Below are 22,820 nucleotides of genomic sequence, written 5' to 3' on the forward strand. Positions count from 1 at the left end.
TCCTTGGGATACAAGCACGTACAGTAATATGTTTCGAGTGAATTAGTGACGGGGGGTGCGGTGGCGCAGTGGGTTGGACCACTGTCCTGCTCTCCGGTGGGTCTGGGGTTTGAGTCCCGCTTGGGGTGCCTTGCAATGGACTGGCGTCCTGTCCTGGGTGTGTCCCGGCCCCCCGCCCTGTGTTGCCGGGTAGGCTCCGGTTCCCCGCAACCCTGTATGGGACAAGCGGTTCTGAAAATGTGTGTGTGTGAATTAGTGACACTGCATTGCCTGTAGCAAGAGTGTGTGTGTGTGTGTGTGTGTGTGTGTGTGTGTGTGTGTGTGTGTGTGAGAGAGAGAGAGAGATTTTCACTGGTACATAAATGAGTGACTCATTGTGAGTAGTATATCTAGCATTGTAAGTCACTTTGGGTGAACAGATGGGGGATGAAACTACACAATGTTGATTGGAAGTTGCTCTGGAGTGAAGCATCAGCTAAATGAATAAATATAATGGAGCCATTTCATCTTATTTAAGGGTGTGTTTGACTAGGCGGTGGTGCCAAAGTACCTCCTACATGTCCGGCCACTACAGTGTTTTTCTTGAATTGTTGCAACTCAGCTCTCACTGCTCTCACTGGTCGTTCATTCAATTCACACTCCAGAAGTCCAACTGTCTCATGGAAAACACACTGGACCACTTTCACCACGTTGCTCCTGGGTGCTGTGATCGGAATGTCATCAACGTGGTCAGGGCTGTAACTGTAGTGCATGAGCACCAGAATGACGGGTTTATCACCTGTCAGGGAAATAAACAGAAATCAGTGTGTCCATAGTGAATTCAGTCAGGGAAAGGCATTTTTTCCAAGAACGAACGCAGTTAGTGTATCTTAACAGAGAGAAAACAATAGCAGATGTCAAAAGGAAGTTCTTTTGGGAGGAAGCTGTGTAGGTTTTAAAGACCAGTTTAAATCTGGGATAGAAGTTACTGTTTGTGGTTAAGGACACCCTTTTTTAAAAAAAAAAAGAAAACTTAAGGTTTCCTATTCTGCTCTATTTTTACAGAAAAGTAATAGTTGCAACGTGGTTCATGTACAATTGAAAGCTGCTTGAAGCCAAAATATTTTTTAAAATCTCAGATGGAAATTAATCTTACCTGGAATTTTCCTTACAGCCGTCTCCATATCTGTCCCCATCCGGGTGCTGACAGGGCAGAAGACCAGGATCACACTACAGTCTTCCAGGCTGCTCTCTTCCAGGGACATGTCCAGCTTGTTAATAAATGTCTGGTGGGCGTTCTGGGTAGGGCCGCTGACCAGTACATGGACTTTGACTGAAACAGAACAAGTGCAAAAATATTAATACATTAAAAAAAAATAAATCTAGGTGGTAGGATTACAAACATTGCTTGACGACAAGTGCAAGAATATTAATTATTTGTTATATAATAATGCATAAAAAATTTAAATTGTTTAATCCAGGTGGCAAGATTACAAACATTGCTTGGCTAGAGAAAAAAGTTATGCAATATATAGTTTACATTTATCTGATGCTTTCCTCCATAGCAGCTTACAATGTTAAGCCACCTCCTACTATTTACAGATTTACATAGCTGTGAAAACTTGACTGCAACAATTTAAAGTAAGTAGCTTCCTCAACAGCAGCAGGTGAAATCTGAACCTGGAATAGATGGATCCAAAGCCAGCAGCACCAACCACTACACTGTCATCTTCAATTGTTCAGTAAATTCTACTGTTCATCAACATTTTGGTATTTGTGGTTTAATGCTATAAAACTCACCATTGTCCTAGATGCTATTATTAGCAGCACATTTTTCACTTGACCACTCAAGTGCACATTTTGAACCTTGGCATGGAGAAAGGGGTTTGAGTGCACCCGGGGTCCTTTGAACTCCTGGATGGGCCACATAAAGCCGAAAACTATAACACAAGTACCTTGGGTAACCAAGACCTATCTCACGGGGGCAGGCATGAGGGTGGAGGCTGCAGGTTAAATGACTCAACCATTTACCTGGAGAGTGGAGGGAAACATCCGGTGTTCTCCATATTTGTCCGAATAGCCACCTAACTAAGACAGAAAGACAAAGATAAGCTAGAAAATGAACAAACAGGAAATTATGTCATTTAATTTGATGATTTTTTTCTCTTTACACACAACAGCTTGACAAATACTTGAATGTTAGGAAGCTGGACTGTTTACATGGATAGAAGAGAGGAATTGACCATATTCTCCAAGACCAAAGGCGTAGAAACAGCCAGCGCCCTGAAATATTTAAAAAGGTCATTTAAACACCTGAAGTCATTAACTGGAGAAGTTATTTGTATAGACACTTTTGTATGTTTAGAGTGGATGAAAACGATTTACCTGAAGAGTAAATCCAATAAAGGGGTGTCAGTATCAAACAATGTCTCGAGGAATTTGAAGCATCTGGAGTCAGTTGTGGAGAGAAAAGTTATTTGCACAGTCAGATATACTGCATTTCCATGTTAAGAGTGATATTACACATCCCCTTAGGAAAAAAGTATATCTTTGTCACATATACATTTTCATTTACATTTATTCATTTAGCGGACAATTTTCTCCAAAGCTACAAACATTTCAGAGAAATACAATTTGTGCATTACATTAGGAGAAAGAGACATAGTTGCAGACATGTGATTCTTAAGTAAACTTAGTTTGTTTCTTTCCACTTTATGCACCGATGTTCATTGCACGAGTTCGGAGTAGGTGCATAAAACTCAGTAGATGATTCCTGATTTCCTTCCTACAAATTTTCTTTTTTTGTTAGTATTTCTTCTGCTGACTTGTGCTTGATCCCTTACACTGTTGATAATGTCTATCAAGTATAATATGTGTCCAGTACAAGAAGTTGTAAGGCAGAGGAAATACCAGCCAATAACTGGACACTTTAGAGCAAAAAATAATAGTAAAAATGCTATATCCCAAACTACATTGAAACTATACGCAAACTTATGAAACTGTATTACCACAACATTTCTAAGTCAACAAATTCACCTTTACACGGAGTCACAAAAAAGGTTTGCTTCACCATTTTACCTTGATTTAGGGAATCTTTGGACTGTTTTTCAGAGTCCAAAAGGCTTTCACTTTCATCTTCATTTGATTCAAGCTGCTTGTTTCTACTTGGCATTTCTGACTGTTCAAAAGAATAAATAAAGCAAAGCATGCATAAATTTTACATACGTAAAACAATCCGATTTTAATTATATTAATACACACGTTTTCGGAACCGCTTGTCCCATACGGGGTCGCAGGGAACCGGAGCCAACCCGGTAACACAGGGCGTAAGGCCGGAGGAGGAGGGGACACACCCAGGACGGAACGCCAGTTCGTCGCAAGGCACCCCAAGCGGGACTCGAACCCCAGACCCACCAGAGAGCAGGACTGTGGTCCAACCCCCTGCGCCACCGCACCCCACTGTTAGACTAATATTTTATTATAAATCATGAAACCTATAGGTTTGCTCTACTGTAACATTTGAGTGATACAATTCTTCAGTAAGAATTTCTTTTAAAATAGTAAAGTGGAAAGTCACATAAAAACCAAATTGCAGTGAAGGAATATCATCCACAACCCTGAGGAAGAGTGCTTTACTTAATCCTAACATGCCGGCTTTAGTTACACCACAGACAGTGTTTTTCTGGAATTCATTTCTCTCACTATGACTATCAGCCTTGTATTAAGCTGTATTTTAAAGCAGTCATAGCCTATGATACAACTCGTGCATTTACCATGACAGAGTGAGTTTACTGGTACCACGGTAGGCAAATGAGTCATTCTGCGTGTATAACGCACACATCTTATTTCAGTATTTATCTTCCGTCAGATATCTTTTCTTACCTTATTTTCAACGGACATCTTAGCCTTTTATCTTCTGGATATTAAATAGCAGAAAACTAGTTTGGTTTAATGCTTCTCGCACAAAGCGCGTCTTACAAAATTACTTTCCCTTTCTTCTTTTGAAAACGAAAGTGAAAGTTTCGCGTTTTGTCATCAAGTCCCTTTTTTTCTCCTCAACCGAATTAACAAGAGGCGTGTCTTGTGTCGCAAGTTGTTCAACATATCAGTTATAATTTCTCCATTCATCACTTCTTATTAGTTAAGTCTTTATAATGAATCAGTAGTTAAAAACCGCCATGCCCAATAATGTAAAATCTATTTAATAAAACCAACAAATGTAGACACTGCATGACGGATCCAGTAGAAGAAATTAAAACCATTCCTCATGTACCACATGCAAACAATTATATAAATATTTATATATTTCTTGTATTTATAATGTGGGGTGAGGTGGCGCAGTGGGTTGGACTGGGTCCTGCTCTCCCGTGGGTCTGGGGTTTAAGTCCTGCTTGGGGTGTCTTGTGACGGACTGGCGTCCTGTCCTGGGTGTGTCCCCTCCCACTCCGGCCTTATGCCCTGTGTTGCCGGGTAGGCTCCGGTTCCCCACAACCCCATATGGGACAAGCGGTTCTGAAAGTGTGTGTATTTATAATGAATCACAGGAAACTTATAACATCCTATCAATCCTTTTATATTTAAAAAATTAGACATCTCATTATTCATTCAGCTGTAAAATGACTTTATCCATGAAATTTTGTTTAATAGTGTAACATCTGGATGTTGTCATGGTTGCAGTGTTCAGGAAGGCAACAGACTCAGGTGCAGATGTCGTTTTCCTTTTTTTTTGGGAAAGCAGGGAGCAGGCAAAAGGATGGTCAAGGGACGTGCAAGGGTCAAGCGATCAGCGAACGCTGTTTAGAGGGTGAGACAAGAATCGTGGTCGAAACAGGGACAGGCAGAAGGCCGGAGACTCGGAGAGAGTAACAGGACCCACAGGTCGGCCGGAAGGCAGCGGTTGCTCAAAGGGAGGTTCCGCATTGAAGTCTCATCGGCGTTCCCATTTATCTTCTCTCCCATCAGGGAGTAGCAGGTGTCACCGATGTGCTGGCTGACGAGGACGCAACAGACGTAAAACATGGACATGTTTCCAGAGACAGATATTGTGGAAGAAATTCAACATAACTCAAACAAAGGACCCAAGATAAGAGAGAGTATCTTATTTTATTTCACCCCAGCTGGAGGGAGAGTCCCCTGTGCTCTGTGTCAGAGTCCAGGGAGTCTCCCCAGGCATCCAATACACACATATTATATAGTTCTAGGAACGCATGCTACATATATGGTAACATTTCTCTTTGGTTGTCTTTCTGCATGATCAATGCATGCTCAGCTCATGTTTACTTCTAATTTGTTACTTAATTATCTAATTCATTTCCTATGGGCTAAAGTAAGGTATGCGCATCATATAGCAGGCACCCTACACCCCTCCAGCTTATCTCTAAACCTGTCAGCATTATTTATTTTCTTGTTTTTTCGGGCCCAGCGTCTGGTCAGTGTCTGTTTATTCCTTAGAGTTGGGGGTGCAATTTTGGTACATTCCTGTTTCTCGCACAATGGACTTTCTTGTCATCCTGGGAGACCAATTCGACAGACTCAATCACAAGTCGATTTTTCTTATGTCTGGCTGTCCTGGTGCTCAGTGCCTGTAGCGCCGGCCAGACGGCAAGGGTTCGAAGAGGAAGTGGCCTGGATGTGAGAGGTCTAGAATGATTTTGCTAGCCCTTTTGCTGACTCTGGACGAGTGCAGTTCTTGGAGAGCTGGGGGGAGGTGTGCCGATGATTCTTCCAGCAGTCCGAACTATCCGCTGTAGTCTTGTGATGTCTGATTTTGTAGCTGAGCCGAACCAGACAGTTATACCAGAACACCAGGGAAGGACATTGATTTTATAATGAACATTGTAATTGATAACACACATTGATTAGAAATTTTTAACAATTTTCAAGCATATTAGAGTTTGAACATAACTGTTTTGAATTTCAAAATTAATTTTTATTTTAAAGGGTGTTTTTCATCAGATTGTACTAGTAGGTTCCATTTGTTTTTCTTGTCAAGACACCCCGCTCAGTTTTCACTGCTCTCACTGCTCGCTCAGTTTTCACTGCTCTCACTGCTCGTTGGTTTAATTCACACTCCAGCAGTCCAGCTCTCATGGAAAACACACTGGACACTTTCATCACATTGCTCCTGGGTGGTGTGATCAGAATGGCATCAACATGGTCAGCGGCGTAACTGTGGTGCATGAACACCACAATGACGTGTTTGTCATCTGTCAAGGAGGAGAGAAATAAACAGAGATCAGTGTGTCCACAAACCAACGCAGAGAAATTAAGAGTTAAGTCAGACAAACATGCCTCTAGGCAACAACAGGCTTATCGTGGTTCTTTAACTAACTCTACCATTTATATTCAGCGCAGCAGTTTTGGTTACTTGTTAAAGATGAAGGTTTATAATGGTCCTCATTCTCCCATTCTTCATGGAAAATTATACATTGCTAGAGACCACCGAAGGAATCAGAAAGGGCTCAAATCTCGCCTGGAACATTGATTACAGCTGTGTCCATGTCTGTCCCCATCTGAGTGATGACAGGACAGAAGACCAGGATCACACTGCAGTTCTTCAGGCTGCACTCCTCCAGGGACATGTGCAGCTTTCACATGAATGTCTGATGGGGGGTTCACGGTGGGGCCCCTGACCGCTATGTGGAGTTTAACTGGAAAGATAGGGCAAAAGCAAAACTATGAGAGCATTAAAACAATATAAAATCCTATTTCATCCTAATGGGGAGATTATGCAGGCTCAGAGAAAAAGCTATATGATGCACATTTTACTGTTCAACCATTGTTCAACTGTTCAGGTACTTTTGGGGTATCGAATTTTAAGTTTAATTAGCAGAAATCAGTACATCACATCCTGAAGAGACTTGTAAAGCATTCATAAATATCTGATGGAAGTTAAAAGTGGGGCGGTCTCTGCACCACTTTTTGGAGCTCCTCTAGAATCTGCTGCAGGAACAGCTCGTATGCGTTCAACAGGGCTTCTTGCGCAGAGACCGCCAATCTCCATACCCGCTATGATGCTGAAACCGGCTGCCAGGAGAATGCCTGCAGTCACTTCCGCCACACTGCGTCATCAGCAGTCGCCCCGCTCCTGCCTGCAACGGACCCCCGACTGGCCATGCCCGAAAGGTATGACGGGTTGCTCAAAAAATGCCAGAGGTTTATTTTGCAGTGCAAGCTAGTGTTTGTGAGCCAGCCTCAGATATATCGGTCAGAGATGAGTCAAACCACTTATATGATTGCCTTGCTGATGGGACCCGCGCTAGACTGGGCTACAGCAATGTGGTATAAGAGGGAGACCACCACATATGCACACTTCCTCGAATCGTTTCAGGCTGTGTTTGACCACCCACTGTCGGTGTGTGTGTGGCCAGCGACCACCTAACGGTTATCCAGCAGGGGAACCGGACTGTAGCCTCCTACTCCCTTGAGTTCTGGACCCTGGCCGAGAAGAGTGGCTGGAACCAGTCGGCTCTCTTGGCCTCCTTCCGCTGCGGGCTGCACCCTCATATTCAGGCTGAGTTGGCACACCACGGGGAAAACGGGACCCTGGACCGCTTCATAGAGAACGCTATCGTCGTGGACAACCTCATTCAGGAGCATCTGCCCCATCCATGGCTGCCCCCACTGGAGCCATCAGCATCCTTGGAGGATCCGGAACCGATGCAGCTAGGACAAGGGCACCTCTCTCCTGAGGAGCAACTGCGGCAGATCCAGGGCCATAGGTGCCTGTATTGTGGAAGGTCGGGGCATTATCTTGCCGATTGCCCTGGGAAGCCACGCAGCAAGCCCCGACTCGGGACTGAGGTGAGTGCCGTCCTCCGCACTGAGTTGCAACTAATGGTGCTGCTAGAGGCATGCTGGGGGTCCTCCGAGGTACAGACCCGCACGCTGGTAGACTCGGGGCCGCTAGTCGCTTCATGGATGCAGGCTTTGCACAGCATTATGGTATCCTGACGGAGGGCTACACCCCTGCAATGACTATTGGGGACTGAATGCAGTTACTGTCAAGTACCCTCATTCCTTACCACTCATCACAGAAGCGCTGGAGCAGGTCCACGAGGCCCGAGCATTCACTAAATTAGACCTGCGCAGTGCTTATAATCTGATCTGTATCCGGGAGGGAGATGAGTGGAAGACCCCGTTTAGCACTTCCTTGGGCCATTATGAATATCTTGTAATGCCATTCGGCCTGGCAAACGCACCCTCCGTGTTTCAGGCCTTCGTGAACCATGTGTTGGGAGACCTAGTGAACCAGGGAGTCATTGTCTACCTAGACGACATCTTGATCTATTCCTGTACGATGGAACAACATATCCGTCTGGTACGGCAGGTGTTGAGGCAATCACTGGAGAACCGCCTGTATGCTAAGGGGGAGAAGTGTTTGTTCAATCAGGGACAGGTTTCCTTCCATGGATTTTGTCTGAGCGTGGAGGGGGTGGTCATGGACCCAAGGAAGGTGCAGGCTGTGCTAGACTGGCCCCAGCCCAAGTCTGTCAAAGCCCTGCAAAGGTTCCTGGGCTTCGCGAATTTCTTTCAGCTAGTTTCATAAGGGGGTTCAGCTCTGTGTCCGCTCTACTCACAGCCATCTTATGGGGTGAGAGCAAGCAGCTGGAGTGGACCACGGAGGTGCAGAGAGCCTTCCAGAAGCTGAAAGGCAGGTTCACCACAGCCCCGATCTTACGCCACCCCGACCCTTCGCTTCCGTCTGTGGTAGAGGTAGACGCTTCGGAGATAGGGGTCAGGGCATTCCCCCAAGGCTTCACCCCTGTGCTTACTTTTTGAAGAAGCTGACACCAGCTGAACAAAACTACGATATTGGTAATAGAGAGCTCCTGGTAATTAAGCTAGCCATGGAGGAATGGCAACACTGGCCTGAGGGGGCAGTGCATCCATTCCTCGTATTGACAGATCATAGAAATCTGGGGTACCTGCAGAAGCTACGGCGTCTGAAACCCCGGCAGGCGCACTGAGCCTTGTTCTTCACCCAGTTCAGATTCACGGTGACCTAAGAACGAAGAACACGAAGGCCGACGCCCTGTCTAGGATACATGGCAGGGACCCAGAGCCGGCAGAGCCCGCCACAATCTTGCCGGAGCGATGGGTGGTGGCTCCGGTTCGATGGCATCTCTAACAGGAGCTCCAGGCGGCCCGTGAAGAGGATCCCAGACCACCTGACCAACTGGAAGGTAAGGAATATGTCCCAGTCAGGCTCCAGCCTAGCCTCCTACAGTGGGCACACGACTCTCCAGCGGCAGGACATCTGGGCACCCGACGGACCCTGGCCATCCTCCAGGTCGCTATTGGTGGCCATCCATGAAGGAGGATGTGCAGGAGTACATCAAGGCCTGTGAGACGTGTGCCCAAGCCAGGACCCCCAGTCAGAAGTCCACTGGTCTGTTGGAGCCTCTGCCTGTCCCAGCTCGACCCTGGTCACATGTGTCAATAGACTTCCTGGTGGACCTGCCCCCATCACAAGGTAACACCGTCATTCTCACCGTCCTCGACAGATTTTCTAAGTCATGTCGCCTGATATCCTTGCAGCAACTACCATCAGTGTTGGAAACTGCGGAGGCCCTGTTCCAACATGTTTTTTGTCTGTATGGCCTTCCGGAGGACATTGTCTCCATTCGAGGCCCATAGTTCACCTCACACCTCTGGAAGGCCTTCTGGCGGAAACTGGGAGTTGCGGTAAGTCTTACATCTGGGTATCATCCACAAGTGAACAGCCAGGTCAAGAGGCTGCACCAAGACCTGGGACAGTACCTCAGGTCTTTTAGCAGCCGAAAGCAGCACCGGTGGGTCCGATATCTGCCCTGGGCGGAGTACGCTCATAACTCCCTGCCGCATTCTTCGACTGCATTTATACCCTTTCAGTGTGTCCTAGGGTATCAGCCTCCCCTTTTTCTCTAGCATCCGGAGCAAACAGAGATCCTGGCCGTCGACGAATGGTACCGCAACAGTGAGGAGACCTGGAGAACAGTCAAAGCCTGGCTGCACCACAGCATGCACCAGTATAAATAACAGGGAGATCGTCACTGGCATCCAGTATCCTTTCATCCCGGCCAGTGGGTCTGGCTGTCCACACGGGACCTGAAATTATGCCTCCCATCCCGTAAAACTCAGCCTCCACTTTATAGGTCCTTATCGGATCGTCCGCCAAGTAACTCCCGTCACTTTCTGCTTGCATCTGCCCCCGTCTCTCCAGGCACATCCATCATTCCATGTATCCCTGCTTAAGCTATAGAAAGTGTCGCCCCTCTAGGCCCCAAGGACTTCGGAACCACCCCCACCAATACAGGTGGATGGAACCCCTGCATACCGAATCAAGGAGCTCCTGGACTCCCGACAGCGTCACAGCCAGCTACAGTATCTGGTCGATTGGGAAGGGTACGGTCTGGAGGAGCACAGCTGGGTACCGGCGAAGAATATCCTGATTGCCTCCTTCCACAGAGACCACCCGGATTGCCCGGAGCCTTGGTCTAGGGGTTCCCCTCCTCGGCCTCAGCAGGCGGCGGGTGCCACCCGTAGAGGGGGCGGTACTGTCATGCCCCTGGGAACAAGCGGAGCGACAACACCTGTGCTCAATTAAGAAAACACGGATAAAAGGAACTCCATGTCCACTCATCGATGCGGATTCTTGCAAACACCCTCGTGGTTCTGCAGTCTGAGCATCTTCATCTTGCTACATGTCTTGCTTGTTCTCTCATTCCTGGTTTTTGACCCTTGCCTGTTCTCTTCAACTACTGACTTTGGATTGACTGTGTTGTGACATTCACGCCTGGAAAGACTTTTGTCTGTCCCTGACCTTGATTGTGTCCTGTCCTACGAACCTCATTAAAAGATTAAAACCAACCCGCAATTGGGTCGACTACTTACCTGTCTGCAGCCTGCAGGTCCTCAGCAAGACAACAGCAGCTTACAATGTTAAGCCACCTCCTACTATTTGAGCATTTATATAGCTGTGAAAATTTTACTGCAGCAATTTAGATCAAGTACCTTCCTCAACATCAGGAGGTGAGATCTGACCCTGGAACAGATGGAGCCAGCAGCACCAACCACTACACTATTATCTTCAATTGTTCAGAAAATTCTACTGTTCATCAACATTTTGGTATTTGTGGTTTAATGCTATAAAACTCAGCATTGTTCTAGACGCTATTATTAGGAGCACATTTTTTTCCTTGACCACTCAAGGGCACATTTTGAACCTTGGCATTGAGAAAAGGGGTTTGAGTGCACCTGGGGTCCTTATAATTGTGTTTGCTGGAGCCTTGAACTCTGGGATGGGTCACATAAAGCTGAAAACTGTAACACAAGCATGTTGCCCACACACTGGGATTACCAGGACCTATCTCGGGGGAAGCAGGCATGAGGGTGGTGTCATGACCCCGGGAAAGAGCGGAGCGGAAACACCTGTGGCTAATTGAGAATCCCCGGGATATAAGGAGCTCTGAGTCCACAGCATGACGTGGATTCTCGCAAACACCTTTGTGGTTTTGCAGTCTCAGCGTCCTTTCTATGCTTGTTCCCTTGTTCCTGGTTTTTTGACTCTCGCCCGTTCTTCCTGACTCCTGACTTCGGATTGCCTGTACTGTGACATTTGTGGCTTGCAAGACCTTCGCCTGCCCCTGACTTCGTTTGTGTTCTGTCCTACGAACCTCATTGAAAAATTAAAACCAACCCGCAATTGGGTTCATCACCTACCTGTCTCCAACCTGTTTGTTCCAAGCATGACAGGTGGACTATATGCATCTCACTGTTTCACATGAAGCAAGAATATTAGTAAAATTATTAATACGCACTACGCGGACCATAAATATTATAAATTTCTGTTGAATCACTGTCATGGTTGCTCCGAGGAAGGAAGGACTCAAGCACAGCGTGAGGAGTGAGGTAGGTTTAATGGGTCAAAAATCGATATCCAAAAGGCAGGTTGAGGGACAGGCAAGGGTCGGACGATTAGCATACGGAGTACAAAGGGCGAAGGCAAAGATCGTGGTCGAAAAACACAAGCGGCGGTCAGACACGGGCTGAGTTCACTGGTACACGTCGGTTGGGAAACAAAGAGGCAAACTAAGTTCCGCACCCTTGCTTGCTCGTCGCCTCCTTTTAAGCAGCTTCCATCAGGAATCTGCAGGTAGCGCCTATGAGGTGGGTGCGCAGGGCGTGACAATCACATGATAATACAGTTATAGTTAAACACACCCTTGAAGATTCTGAACCAAAATGTGTAGTAGAACAAATAATATTTTTTTAGAATTAAGACATTTAATTAACCTATTAATATAAATTTGCATACCAGTGGGGGTGTGGCGGTGCAGTGGGTTGGACCACAGTCCTGCTTTCTGGTGGGTCTGGGGTTCGAGTCCCGTTTGGGGTGCCTTGTGACGGACTGGCGTCCCGTCCTGGGTGTGTTCCCTCCCTCTCCGGCCTTACGCCCTGTGTTACTGGGTAGGCTCTGGTTCCCCGTGACCCTGTATGGAACAAGCGGTTCTGAAAATGTGTGTGTGTGTGTGTGCATACCAGTGTTAAATTTAATGAGGGTGTGCTGGGAACAACTGTCAGAGGACCTTGTCCGGAATGATTTTAACTCACACCTCCGGGAGAGCTTCTCTCATGCCCCTCCTCTGGACCCTGTTCAAAATCTCCATTGTGGAAGTAGCCAGGCACAGCTGTGGCCAAAAGCTTGTTGGTGCCAGTTTGCCAATCCAAGGGCACTGTCCCCGAGGTTCATGCAACATTGCAGAGGCAACCCGAGAACCCGCTGGTGGACACCGGTGGTGAGGGAAGCCGTCAAGCTGAAGAAGGAGGCCTTTAGGGCCTGGTTGGCTCTGGGGACTCCTAACTCAGCAGACAGGTATCGGCAGGCGAAAAAGGCAGCAGCAGCTGCAGTCCCAGAAGCAAAATTTCGGGCATGGGAGGAGTTTGGAGAGGCCATGGAAAACGATTATTGGTTGGCTTCAAAGAGGTTCTGGAGAACGATCCAGCAGCTCAGAAGGGGTTGGAGGAGTTTCGCTCAGGCTGTGTTTAGCAGGAGTGGAGAAACTCTGACCTCTGATGAGGACATTGTCGGGAGGTGGAAGGAGCACTTTGAAGAACTCTTAAACCTGAGTGATATGCCTCCCTTACAGAAGTCAGGGCCAGAGGCTTTCGGGCTATCAGAGTCCATTTCTCTGGTGGAAGTCACTGAGGTAGTTGGTAAGCTCCACAGTGGCAAAGCACCGGGGATGGATGAGATCTTCCCGGAAATGCTCAAGGCCCTGGATGTTGCAGGGCTGTCATGTTGACACTCCTCTGCAATGTTGCATGGACCTCGGGGACAGTGCCCTTGGATTGACAAATTGGGGTGGTGGTCCCAATCTTTATGAAAGGGGACCGGAGAGTGTGTGCTAACTATCGGGGCATCACACTTCTCATCCTCCCTGGGAAAGTCTATGCCGGGTTGCTGGAGAAGAGGCTCCGGCCAATGGTTGAACCTCAGATTGAAGAGGAACGATGCGGATTCCACCCTGGCCATGGAACAGTGGACCAGCTTTTTACATTTTACATTACATTTACATTTATTCATTTAGCAGACGCTTTTGTCCAAAGCGACTTACATCTCTGCAAAAGTCAATTTATGTATTACATCTCACAGATCATTGAAGGGGCATGGGAATTTGCTAATCCAGTCTACATGTGTTTTGTGGACTTGGAGAAGGCTTATGACCGTGTTCCCCAGGAAATTCAGTGGGAGGTGCTTTGGGAGTATGGGGTACCGGGGCCACTACTGAGGGTCATTCGGTCCTTGTACATACGGAGCGAAAGCTGTGTCCGCATACTCGGCATTAAGTCAAGCCTGTTCAATGTGGGTGTTGGACTCCGCCAAGGTTGTGCCTTGTCTCCACTCCTGTTTGTGGTTTTCATGGACAGGATTTCAAGGCTCAGTCAAGGTCAGGAGGGCATTCTGTGTGAGAGTCGGAAGGTGACGTCTCTGCTTTTTGCGGATGATGTTGTCCTTTTGGCACCGTCACATGGCTGCCTCCAGCACTCACTGGAACGGTTTGTAGCCAAGTGTGAAGTGGTGGGGATGAGGATCAGCACCTCAAAGTCTGAGTCCATGGTTCTCTCACGGAAAAGGATGGTATGCCCCCTCCAGGTAAAGGGAGAGTTTTTGCCCCAGGTGGAGGAGTTCAAGTATCTTGGGGTCCTATTCACGAGTAAGGGAAGAAGGGAGCGTGAGATCGGCCACAGACTGGGAGCAGCGGCAGCAGTAATGCGGTCGCTGTACCGGACTGTAGTGGTGAAGGAGGAGCTGAGCCATAAGGCGAAGCTTTCCATTTACCGGTCGATCTACGTCCCTACCCTCACTTATGGTCATCAACTCTGGGTGATGACCGAAAGAATAAGATTGCGGATACAAGCGGCCGAAATGAGTTTTCTCCGCAGGGTGCTGGGACTCACTCTCCGTGACAGGGTGAGGAGTTCGGACATCCGGGAGGAACTCAGAGTAGAGCCGCTACTCCTTCACATTGAGAGGAGCCAGTTGAGGTGGTTTGGGAATCTGATAAGGATGCCTCCTGGGCACCTCCTTTTGGAGGTATACCAGGCACAGCCAACTGGAACAAAGCCCCGAGATCGGCCCAGGACCCGCTGGAGGGATTATATCTCACAGTTGGCCTGGGAACGGCTGGGGATCCCCCAGGTTGAGCTGGAGGAAGTTGCAGGGGACAGGGGCGAATGGGCCTCTCTGCTCTCCCTGCTGCCACCGCGACCCTTTAAGGACAAGCGGGACAAGATGGATGGATGGATGGATGGATGGATGGATGGATGAATGGATGGAGTGTTAAATTTCTAGAGCTGAGCTGTATAATTATTGTTTACTCACAGCTGTCCAGTAGTTTCCATTCATTCGTTTAGCAGCCAGTCAGATGATTTTTATGTGGTATTTTACCGACTGCTTTGTCCAAGGTGACTTACTGTGTTAGAAACACTACCGTAAACTCTCTACAGGGATTGACCTGTTTCTACAGCAGTGCATGTAACACACACACACTTAGGGTAGTTTAGAGTCAAAGGTTCACCTGAAATACATGTCTTTGGGTTGTGGGAGGACACCCACATGAACACGATAATTGCTATACAGACTGACAGCGATCAAACCTATGTCCAATCACACAGCCCAGACACTGTGAGATACACACAGTGTATCAGTTGTGTTGAAGGAGCTTGGTTTCAGTAACACAGTCAAACTATGAAGGCATAAGATGAACAAATGGGGAGTGTTAATGTCATTTGACTCATCGACTTTACTCCCTTTGCACTGTGGAGCTGGATAAGTACCTGTAGGTTAAGTGGTTCGACCATTTAGCTTGAGGGGAATGGGTAGCATCCAATTTTGTCTAACCCACTAGTTCTCCACACCCCACTCCTAACTAAGATAGGAGATGGACAAACAGGGAATCTTGATGTCATTTGACTTGGTGGTTTTATTCCCTTTACATAGAAGAGCTGAAATATATTTATGGGTGGCACAGTGAGTAGCGCTGCTGTCTCACAGCCCCTGGGTGGAATGAGAGGACATGGGTTTGATCCCCGCTCAGTCTGTGTGGAGTTTGCATGTTCTCTGGGTGCTCTGGTTTCCTCCCATAGTCCAAAGACATGCTGTTCAGGTTCCCCCATAGTGTGTGAGCGACACAGAGAGAATGTATTCCACTGATGTATGGATGAGTGACCCATTGTAAGTATTGTATCTAGCAGTGTAAGTAACCGCGGTGAAGGTGTGTGGGCTAGTAACACTACATAGTATCCATTGTAAGTCGCTTCGGAGAAAAGAATTTGCTAAGTGAATAAATGTAAGCGCTGAAATCTTACAAATACACCCAAATTTTCCTCTCAGAATTGTAATGTACTTTTGTATTTTAAGCAGACCTGGGTATTTTATGGCCCCCTGGCCACATCGGACCCTTTCGCTGTCCCTGTCCGGCCCGCATGAGGTCAATTGGAAATTAGAAATCAAATGTAAATAAGTGTATGCCATGCACGCAATACAACTGCATTGCTTTTATTCTGAATCCGACTGTTTTTTATTTCAATTTTCTTATGTCCATGCGTGCCGTAACCAGAAGGATCGAGGACATCGTGGGAAATGTGAAGCTTCAGCTGCAAAACAAAGCGGACAATTTTGACTTTTTTTCCTTTGCTTTGGATGAGAGCTGCAATGTCCACGACACAGCCCAGTTACTCGTCTTTGCACGTGGGATAATGAAGGACTTTAAGATCACAGAGGAGCTGGCAGCAATGCGGTCAACAAAGGGACGACAACAGGGAGTGATTTGTTTACGGAGGTAAATGTATGCTTGGACAAGCTGAGACTGAAATGGGACAAACTGGCAGGTGTTATAACGGATTGTTGTCCCAATCTGACAAGGAAAAATGTAGGACTTTTGAAGCGGATGCAGGATAAAGTGACTGAAATGAACCCTGAACAGAAATTGGTATTTTTACATTGTATTATACATCAGAAGGTGTTGTGTAAGTCAGTGCTAAAAATTAATCATGTTATTATTGATGTTGTAACTAAAATAGTTAAATTCATCAGGGCAAGAGCACTGAATCAAAGACAGCTTGTTGCACTTTTGGAAGAGCATGAGACTCAACATTGGGACATCGTGACCACACAGCTGTCAGATGGCTCAGCCTGGGCAAAGTGCTTAAAAGAGTATGGGACCTGAGAGCAGAGATTCAAGAGTTCTGTGAAAAGAAAGGGAATGACATCCCAGAGCTCTCAGATGCAGACTGGATGGCAGATTTTAGATTTTCTGTTGATGTGACTGCACTAATAAATGAATTAAATACCAAACTGCAATACAAGGGCCTTTTTGTACATGAAATGTACAGCTTGGTGAAGGCTTTCTTGAGAAAGCTGCAGTTTCTTTCAAGCCAAATGGAGGACAACATTCTCACCCACTTGCCAACACTAAAGGAAGCCATACCATCAGCTGATCACCTCTGTAGGTACTCATCCATGTCAGGAGCACTGCATGGTGAGTTTTCAAGGCGATTTCAAGACTTCAAAACAGTTGAGAATTAAATGCACATGATTTTGTGGTAGGAAAGAACAACATTGACTTCTCTCTCAGGTTACAGAAGCCTTTAATGCAATAGGTGTGCACGGTTGAGCCTCCTGGGAGAGTCACAACGAGGCCGGCAAGCAAGCAGATGTTTATACACGCAGGGGCGGGGTTGTTACTTCTACCCCAAGCTTGTCTGTAGGTGTAGGCACAAAAGACATCCTTTTATCACAACATACCAGTCATGTTTAGTCACGTACACAGGTCCTCATTTTCGGGCACTCTTATCGTATTCTAAGCACACATGCCCTTAACCGAAACCGTTGAGATTTCTGGTCTCGCGCTAGGGTGTTCTCGTACAAGCACATGCTTCCTTATCTTAGAGGAACAGTCTTCATACAAACAACAGCCCAAAAACATGTACAAAGTTCACATGATTACTGCACAACAACTTAATGTAACAGAATAGAATAAGTAAAACGGAATTTCATTTCACAATTTATTCTCCCTTTATCTGCAGTGTGGAAAATACACCCAGCGACGTTCAGCTCGAACTCAGTGACTTGCAGTGTGATACACTACTGGCAGAGCACTTTAAGTCAGTATCACTGCTGGATTTTTACTCTTCTCTCAAAGAGGAGAACTTTCCACACATGAGGAGGTATGCTCAGAAGATGTTAGGATCTGCCTACATATGTGAACAAACATTCTCAGTGATGAAGGTCAGCAAATCCAGATACAGATCCTCACTCATTGATGATCACCTGTCAGCTGTCCTTTGCACATGCACCTCAGAAATTCAACCAAACTTCAGTGCAATTGTTCAAACCCAAGAAAGACTGGATTTTTCTCACTTAACAAGAAAAAGAACTGAAAAACATCAAAAGCACTTATTGCAACATACTGCAAAACATACACATTTTCAGTATTGTTTATGTGAAGGTTAAAAGTATATTATGTTAAAAATAAAATGAAATTGTGGTATAATGATTGGCATTTCTACTATTTTTACTGCTATATTTGACCTACTCCACATTTTCATAGCCTTCTCGTAATATGATTTCTTACGCATAGCAGCTAATCAAAACCACATAATTTACGGCTTTTTATGAAGTGATAAAATTAATATTCATTTATTTGTACTGTATATACAGCATATGTATGCATGTATCTGCATGTCTGCGTGTGTCTGTGTGTGTGTTGGTATTGGTATGTTATGTAATTTGGGCCATGGGATGTATTACCTGGTACATTTCTGTTTGAAAGCTGGAGTATTACATATACAACAGAAAACTATAGGATAATTTAGGTATGCACAATGTTTTTAAAAGTGTAAATGGAACTAAGATGTGCAGCAGTATATTAAGGCCTTCTTATTTCATAATTCAAAAACAATTGCAGTTGGTATTCTCAGATAAATTAAGATTATTCTTGTGTTTGTTATATTTTGATTTGCATAGCCCTACTTTCACAAATTTTTCAGTCACATCTCTAAAAGAAGGACACTAAGGAGTTCTTTCACTCAGGAGCACTTTGAAACATTCATGCTCAGGTCAAGGGGAAAAGAGATTCTGATGGCCTTCAACAAGGATAATGTGATCAACAAAGTGCCAAAAACCAGTCGTCTACTGAACTGACTGCTAATGTGTTATTATGGAAAGTCTGTATTTCTAAAGATTTTCTTGAGAAAATGACACTGTGAGCAAAGTCTGATTCATTGTCCTTGACCCTGTAGTATTTTATTTGGTGTTTTACAGGAAAAACAATTTAGAGGTTTTGGTTTCTCTTTGTAGTATATGCAGTGAAAGACTGCATTACCCATAAGCCCTGGGGTGTGTGAGGGAAATGCATTAAGATGGTGGCCAAGTAAAGACTCACATATTTGTGTCTCTTTTTTTATAAAAAATATACCACCCCAAAACATTACAGTCTTAGGCTCAGATCAGGACTGATTTAGCAGATGCTGGTTCTGTGATCTGTGTTTGTCACAAACGTAAATCGGGCTTCAGTTAACAGACTTGCAGTGGAAGATAGGATGAATAATGGAACAAACTGTTTTTTGCTGCTATTTCGTTGGGTTCAGGGCTCTTCCTTGACCTATTGGCGCATCTAAATGGGCGTTGAGGGGCACCGCTGATAAAAACTTGGTGCAGGTTCAAACCTTGAAATTGCTTTGGAAGAAAGCAGCTCTTACAATGACAAATAGAGTGTACATTTTATTTTCCATCATCAAAACTCAGAATTAACATCAACACACCTGTGCAACATGCAAAACCTATTTTTACTGTTTTTTCTGGTTACAGAAGTTCTTCATTAATGTGGTATAGAGGAACAAGGATCTGTCACATCATACCACAGAATGCCAGATCCATATTGAGCACACACACACAGAGGCCATGGAATTTTTATCAGTTTGAAAGCATTTCATAATTTTAACATGCTGTTCTGAAATGTTATTTTTATTCATTTAATTGAAAATTATGTTTAACACCAGTCAGAACAATCGCATCTCGTGGTTCTGCCTGGACAGGTTCAGCTCAGCTGCTACTTCTCTAAGCGCTCGGTAGTTTAACTCACAGTCCAGCAGTTTAGCTGAATCAAGCAGCTGATAGAAAACACATTGAACCACTTTCATTACGTTGTTCTTGCTTGGTGTAATCGGAATGTCAGCAATGTGTTCAGAGGTATAACTGTGGTGCATGAGCACCAAAATGGCAGGTTTGTCACCTGTCCGGAAGGAGAGGAAGTAGAGAAAGGTCACTTACACTAAAGGCAAGCACAGTTAGAGCTTTATGTCTTCATAGGAAAAAGTACAGCTCAAGTCTTTTCTTGGTCTAAGTACCAGTTGATTTCAACCAACAGGTGAACTAGTTAAGAACCTGGATTTGTTACTTTAAGGTTGCCTGTTCAAGTCTTTAAGAGGGACCCTTCGGTTCCAATAATGAAAAATGTATTTCCCATTGGTGTCGGTGATGTGGTATTATATGCTGCTTAAGGGCTTAAAAGACAGAACAACAGGCAGGGATTGATGTAAAGCTCACCTGGAATGTTCTTCAGAGCTGCTTCCATATCCGTCCCCATCCGAGTGACAACAGGACAGAAAACTAGGATCACATTGCACTCCTCCAGCCTGCAGACCTCCAGGGGTATGCCCAGCTTTCTCATGAACTCCTGGTGGGAGTCCAGGGTGGGGCCACTGACCACAACATGGACTTTAACTGGCCAGACAGATGAAGTATAAAAATAAATAAACATCAAAAACATTTTCTGTTTCATACTAACAAATTAATGACAGTAACCTTCAAATTTGATTGGTGTGGTAAAGAGCTTCATAAACCACCAGTAACAGAACATTAATCCTGTTTGATCATGTTAACCATGTGGTGGAAGGGATTGGTTTGAGCACAGTCAAAGAGGTCATTATGAATTATGATGTCATTTTAGCTTTACTGTCATTGACAGGGGAGGGTGCGGTGGCGCAGTGGGTTGGACCGCAGTCCTGCTCTCCGGTGGGTCTGGGGTTCAAGTCCCGCTTGGGGTGCCTTGTGACGGACTGGCGTCCCGTCCTGGGTGTGTCCCCTTCCCCCTCCGGCCTTACGCCCTGTGTTGCCGGGTAGGCTCCGGTTCCCCGTGACCCTGTAAGGGACAAGCGGTTCTGAAAATGTGTGTGTGTGTGTGTGTGTGTCATTGACAGAAAGGACATCAGAAGTATTTGCATGTTGAGAGGCTTGACCATTTACCTTGTGAGAAGGAACAAGCACACGGTTTTCCACATATAGATTTGATACATCCAATCAGCAAACACCCTAAGGACATTTAAAGCAATAATAAGTTAGAAGGTCATGTAGAAGATATTTGCACAATCAAATGTATTTGCATGTTCAGAATGCCTGAAATTGCTTACCCAGATGTAAAAGCCAAAGAAGGAATTGAGATATCAGATGAAGGAGTCCAATCAGAAATCTAAATGTATTTGAAACAATATTGGGAGCCTGAGTCAGTAATGATGTCGCAAAGAATTATTGAACCAAACAGATATAGTATTTACATGTTCAGAGCAGCTGAAAAAACTGGACTTTTTACCTGTAAAGGAGGAAGCATGGTGAACATCTCTGCCATGGAGATGAATTATCTGTATCATACATCATCATTTATGGAGAAGTAAAAAATAATTAGTAATGTCCAGTACATTTACATCTTAGAGTGGTATTAAACTACATCACATATGTAGTCATTTATGGTTATGATCATTGGTTATTTATGGTCATCAATAACTTTATCAGTCATCATTTTTATTGCTGCTTGTGATGCATTAACCCCTTGCAGTAACCTGGTGATATGTTTCTGCTGTTTTGTTATGTGAAAATTAGAATTTCTGCCATATTTGTTTTTAAGATGTTAGCAGTTGTTTTTCTAGGCTATGATGTCATCCAACCCCACCCCTCCTAGGCAGGTACCCGAATTCGGGTTTGTTCTTCAGTGCTGTGTTTCTGCAGGATGTGTCGTTCAAGCCATAATTTTGTCTCGTTTACTTTTTTAATATGATATTAATGATTCTTAATATGACACATGATGCTGTGTGGTATTTCTGACTGAAAAGGTTTACTACACCGTTTTTTACCTCTGTTTGGAGAACCTGTCAACGACATGATTTCCGAGTCACTAATCATGGCCTTTTCACTGGGATTCAGCCAAGCTGCTATGTGAACTGAACTTTTCAACTGTAGAACAGAGTACAAGTTGAAAATTACACGTTATAGTATTTCACATTTTCACAAAGAGCAGCCTTAAGCTAGGGCAAAGGAACATTTGAGTGGCTAATTTTCTCCGTAAGAATTAGGGACAAATTGTGATGGTGTCAAGCCCTCCACTTCCATGCAACAAGGAACACCTGCGATGGATCATGAGGCGCAAGGAAAAGGGAGCTCAAAACGCCACAGGACGCAGAACCTCAGTTCAGCGGTACGTGGTGGCATCTGCGCTCCTGATTATTCCGATGGCCCTCTCTCCTTATTCCCGAGCCCTTCCACTTATGTCTCCAAGTTTCCTCGATATCTCTTCGACCCACTGGCACTGCCTGTTTCTTGGATTCTCTTTGTACGCACGTTCGCGCCTCGGTGTCCCCCCTTGCCTCGTTTTCTGGATAACGAGTTTTGGATTTCCCTGAATAAAACACCCTGAGCTCCGGCGTCTCAGTTCCATGAGGAAGCCATAACAGATAGAATGTTTTAAAAAGAATCTAGATTATAGTATAAACTGTCCACTTACTATAATAACTGTTCTTATCTTTGATGTCATGACATGATTAAAAAACACAAAGATACCTGACATTCTGAGTGCTGGCTACAGCTTACTATAATAACTACAAATATTATATTCAATAACTGTAAATTCTTATTTAGCTTGTGCCTTTTCTTACCTTAAATTCTGCAGTGAGTTGCTCTTCTCAGTAATACACCCAAATGTACCTCTCAGAATTACTTTCACTTTTGTATTTAAATGGAACAGTAATAATGAAAGAGAAAGTTGAAGAGCAGGCTGAGAGCATTCAGCTCAATAGCATGAGTTGGCATCATGGCTGAAGAAGTTTTCTTTCAGTATTGGTAGAGCTACTGGTACTGATAATGGTATTGGGATTGGTATTGGTAGTGATAATCAATTAGGTACTGGTACTTCTATTGGTACTGATACTGACATACATAGTGGTACTGGTAGTCACACAGACATTGGTATTGCTATTAGCATTCATACTAACATTGGTGCTAGTACTGGTAGTCACATAGATATTGG

At 45.0% G+C, this 22,820-nt stretch overlaps 1 protein-coding gene across 1 annotated transcript; it reads right to left on the reverse strand.

The window, feature by feature from the left end:
* Nucleotides 1–19,524: 19,524 nt before the first annotated feature.
* LOC108931878 (uncharacterized) lies at nt 19,525–21,713 on the reverse strand. Its single transcript, XM_018747941.2, has 6 exons — nt 21,652–21,713; nt 21,114–21,162; nt 20,935–20,993; nt 20,771–20,836; nt 20,072–20,248; nt 19,525–19,757 (listed from the first exon to the last, which is right to left on the reverse strand). The coding sequence occupies exons 1-6, from the start codon at nt 21,698–21,700 to the stop codon at nt 19,525–19,527; spliced, it is 633 nt and encodes a 210-aa protein (XP_018603457.2). The 5' UTR covers nt 21,701–21,713.
* Nucleotides 21,714–22,820: the final 1,107 nt, after the last annotated feature.

This window comes from Scleropages formosus, chromosome 1, assembly GCF_900964775.1.
Source record: "Scleropages formosus chromosome 1, fSclFor1.1, whole genome shotgun sequence".
NCBI classification, from domain to species: domain Eukaryota; kingdom Metazoa; phylum Chordata; class Actinopteri; order Osteoglossiformes; family Osteoglossidae; genus Scleropages; species Scleropages formosus.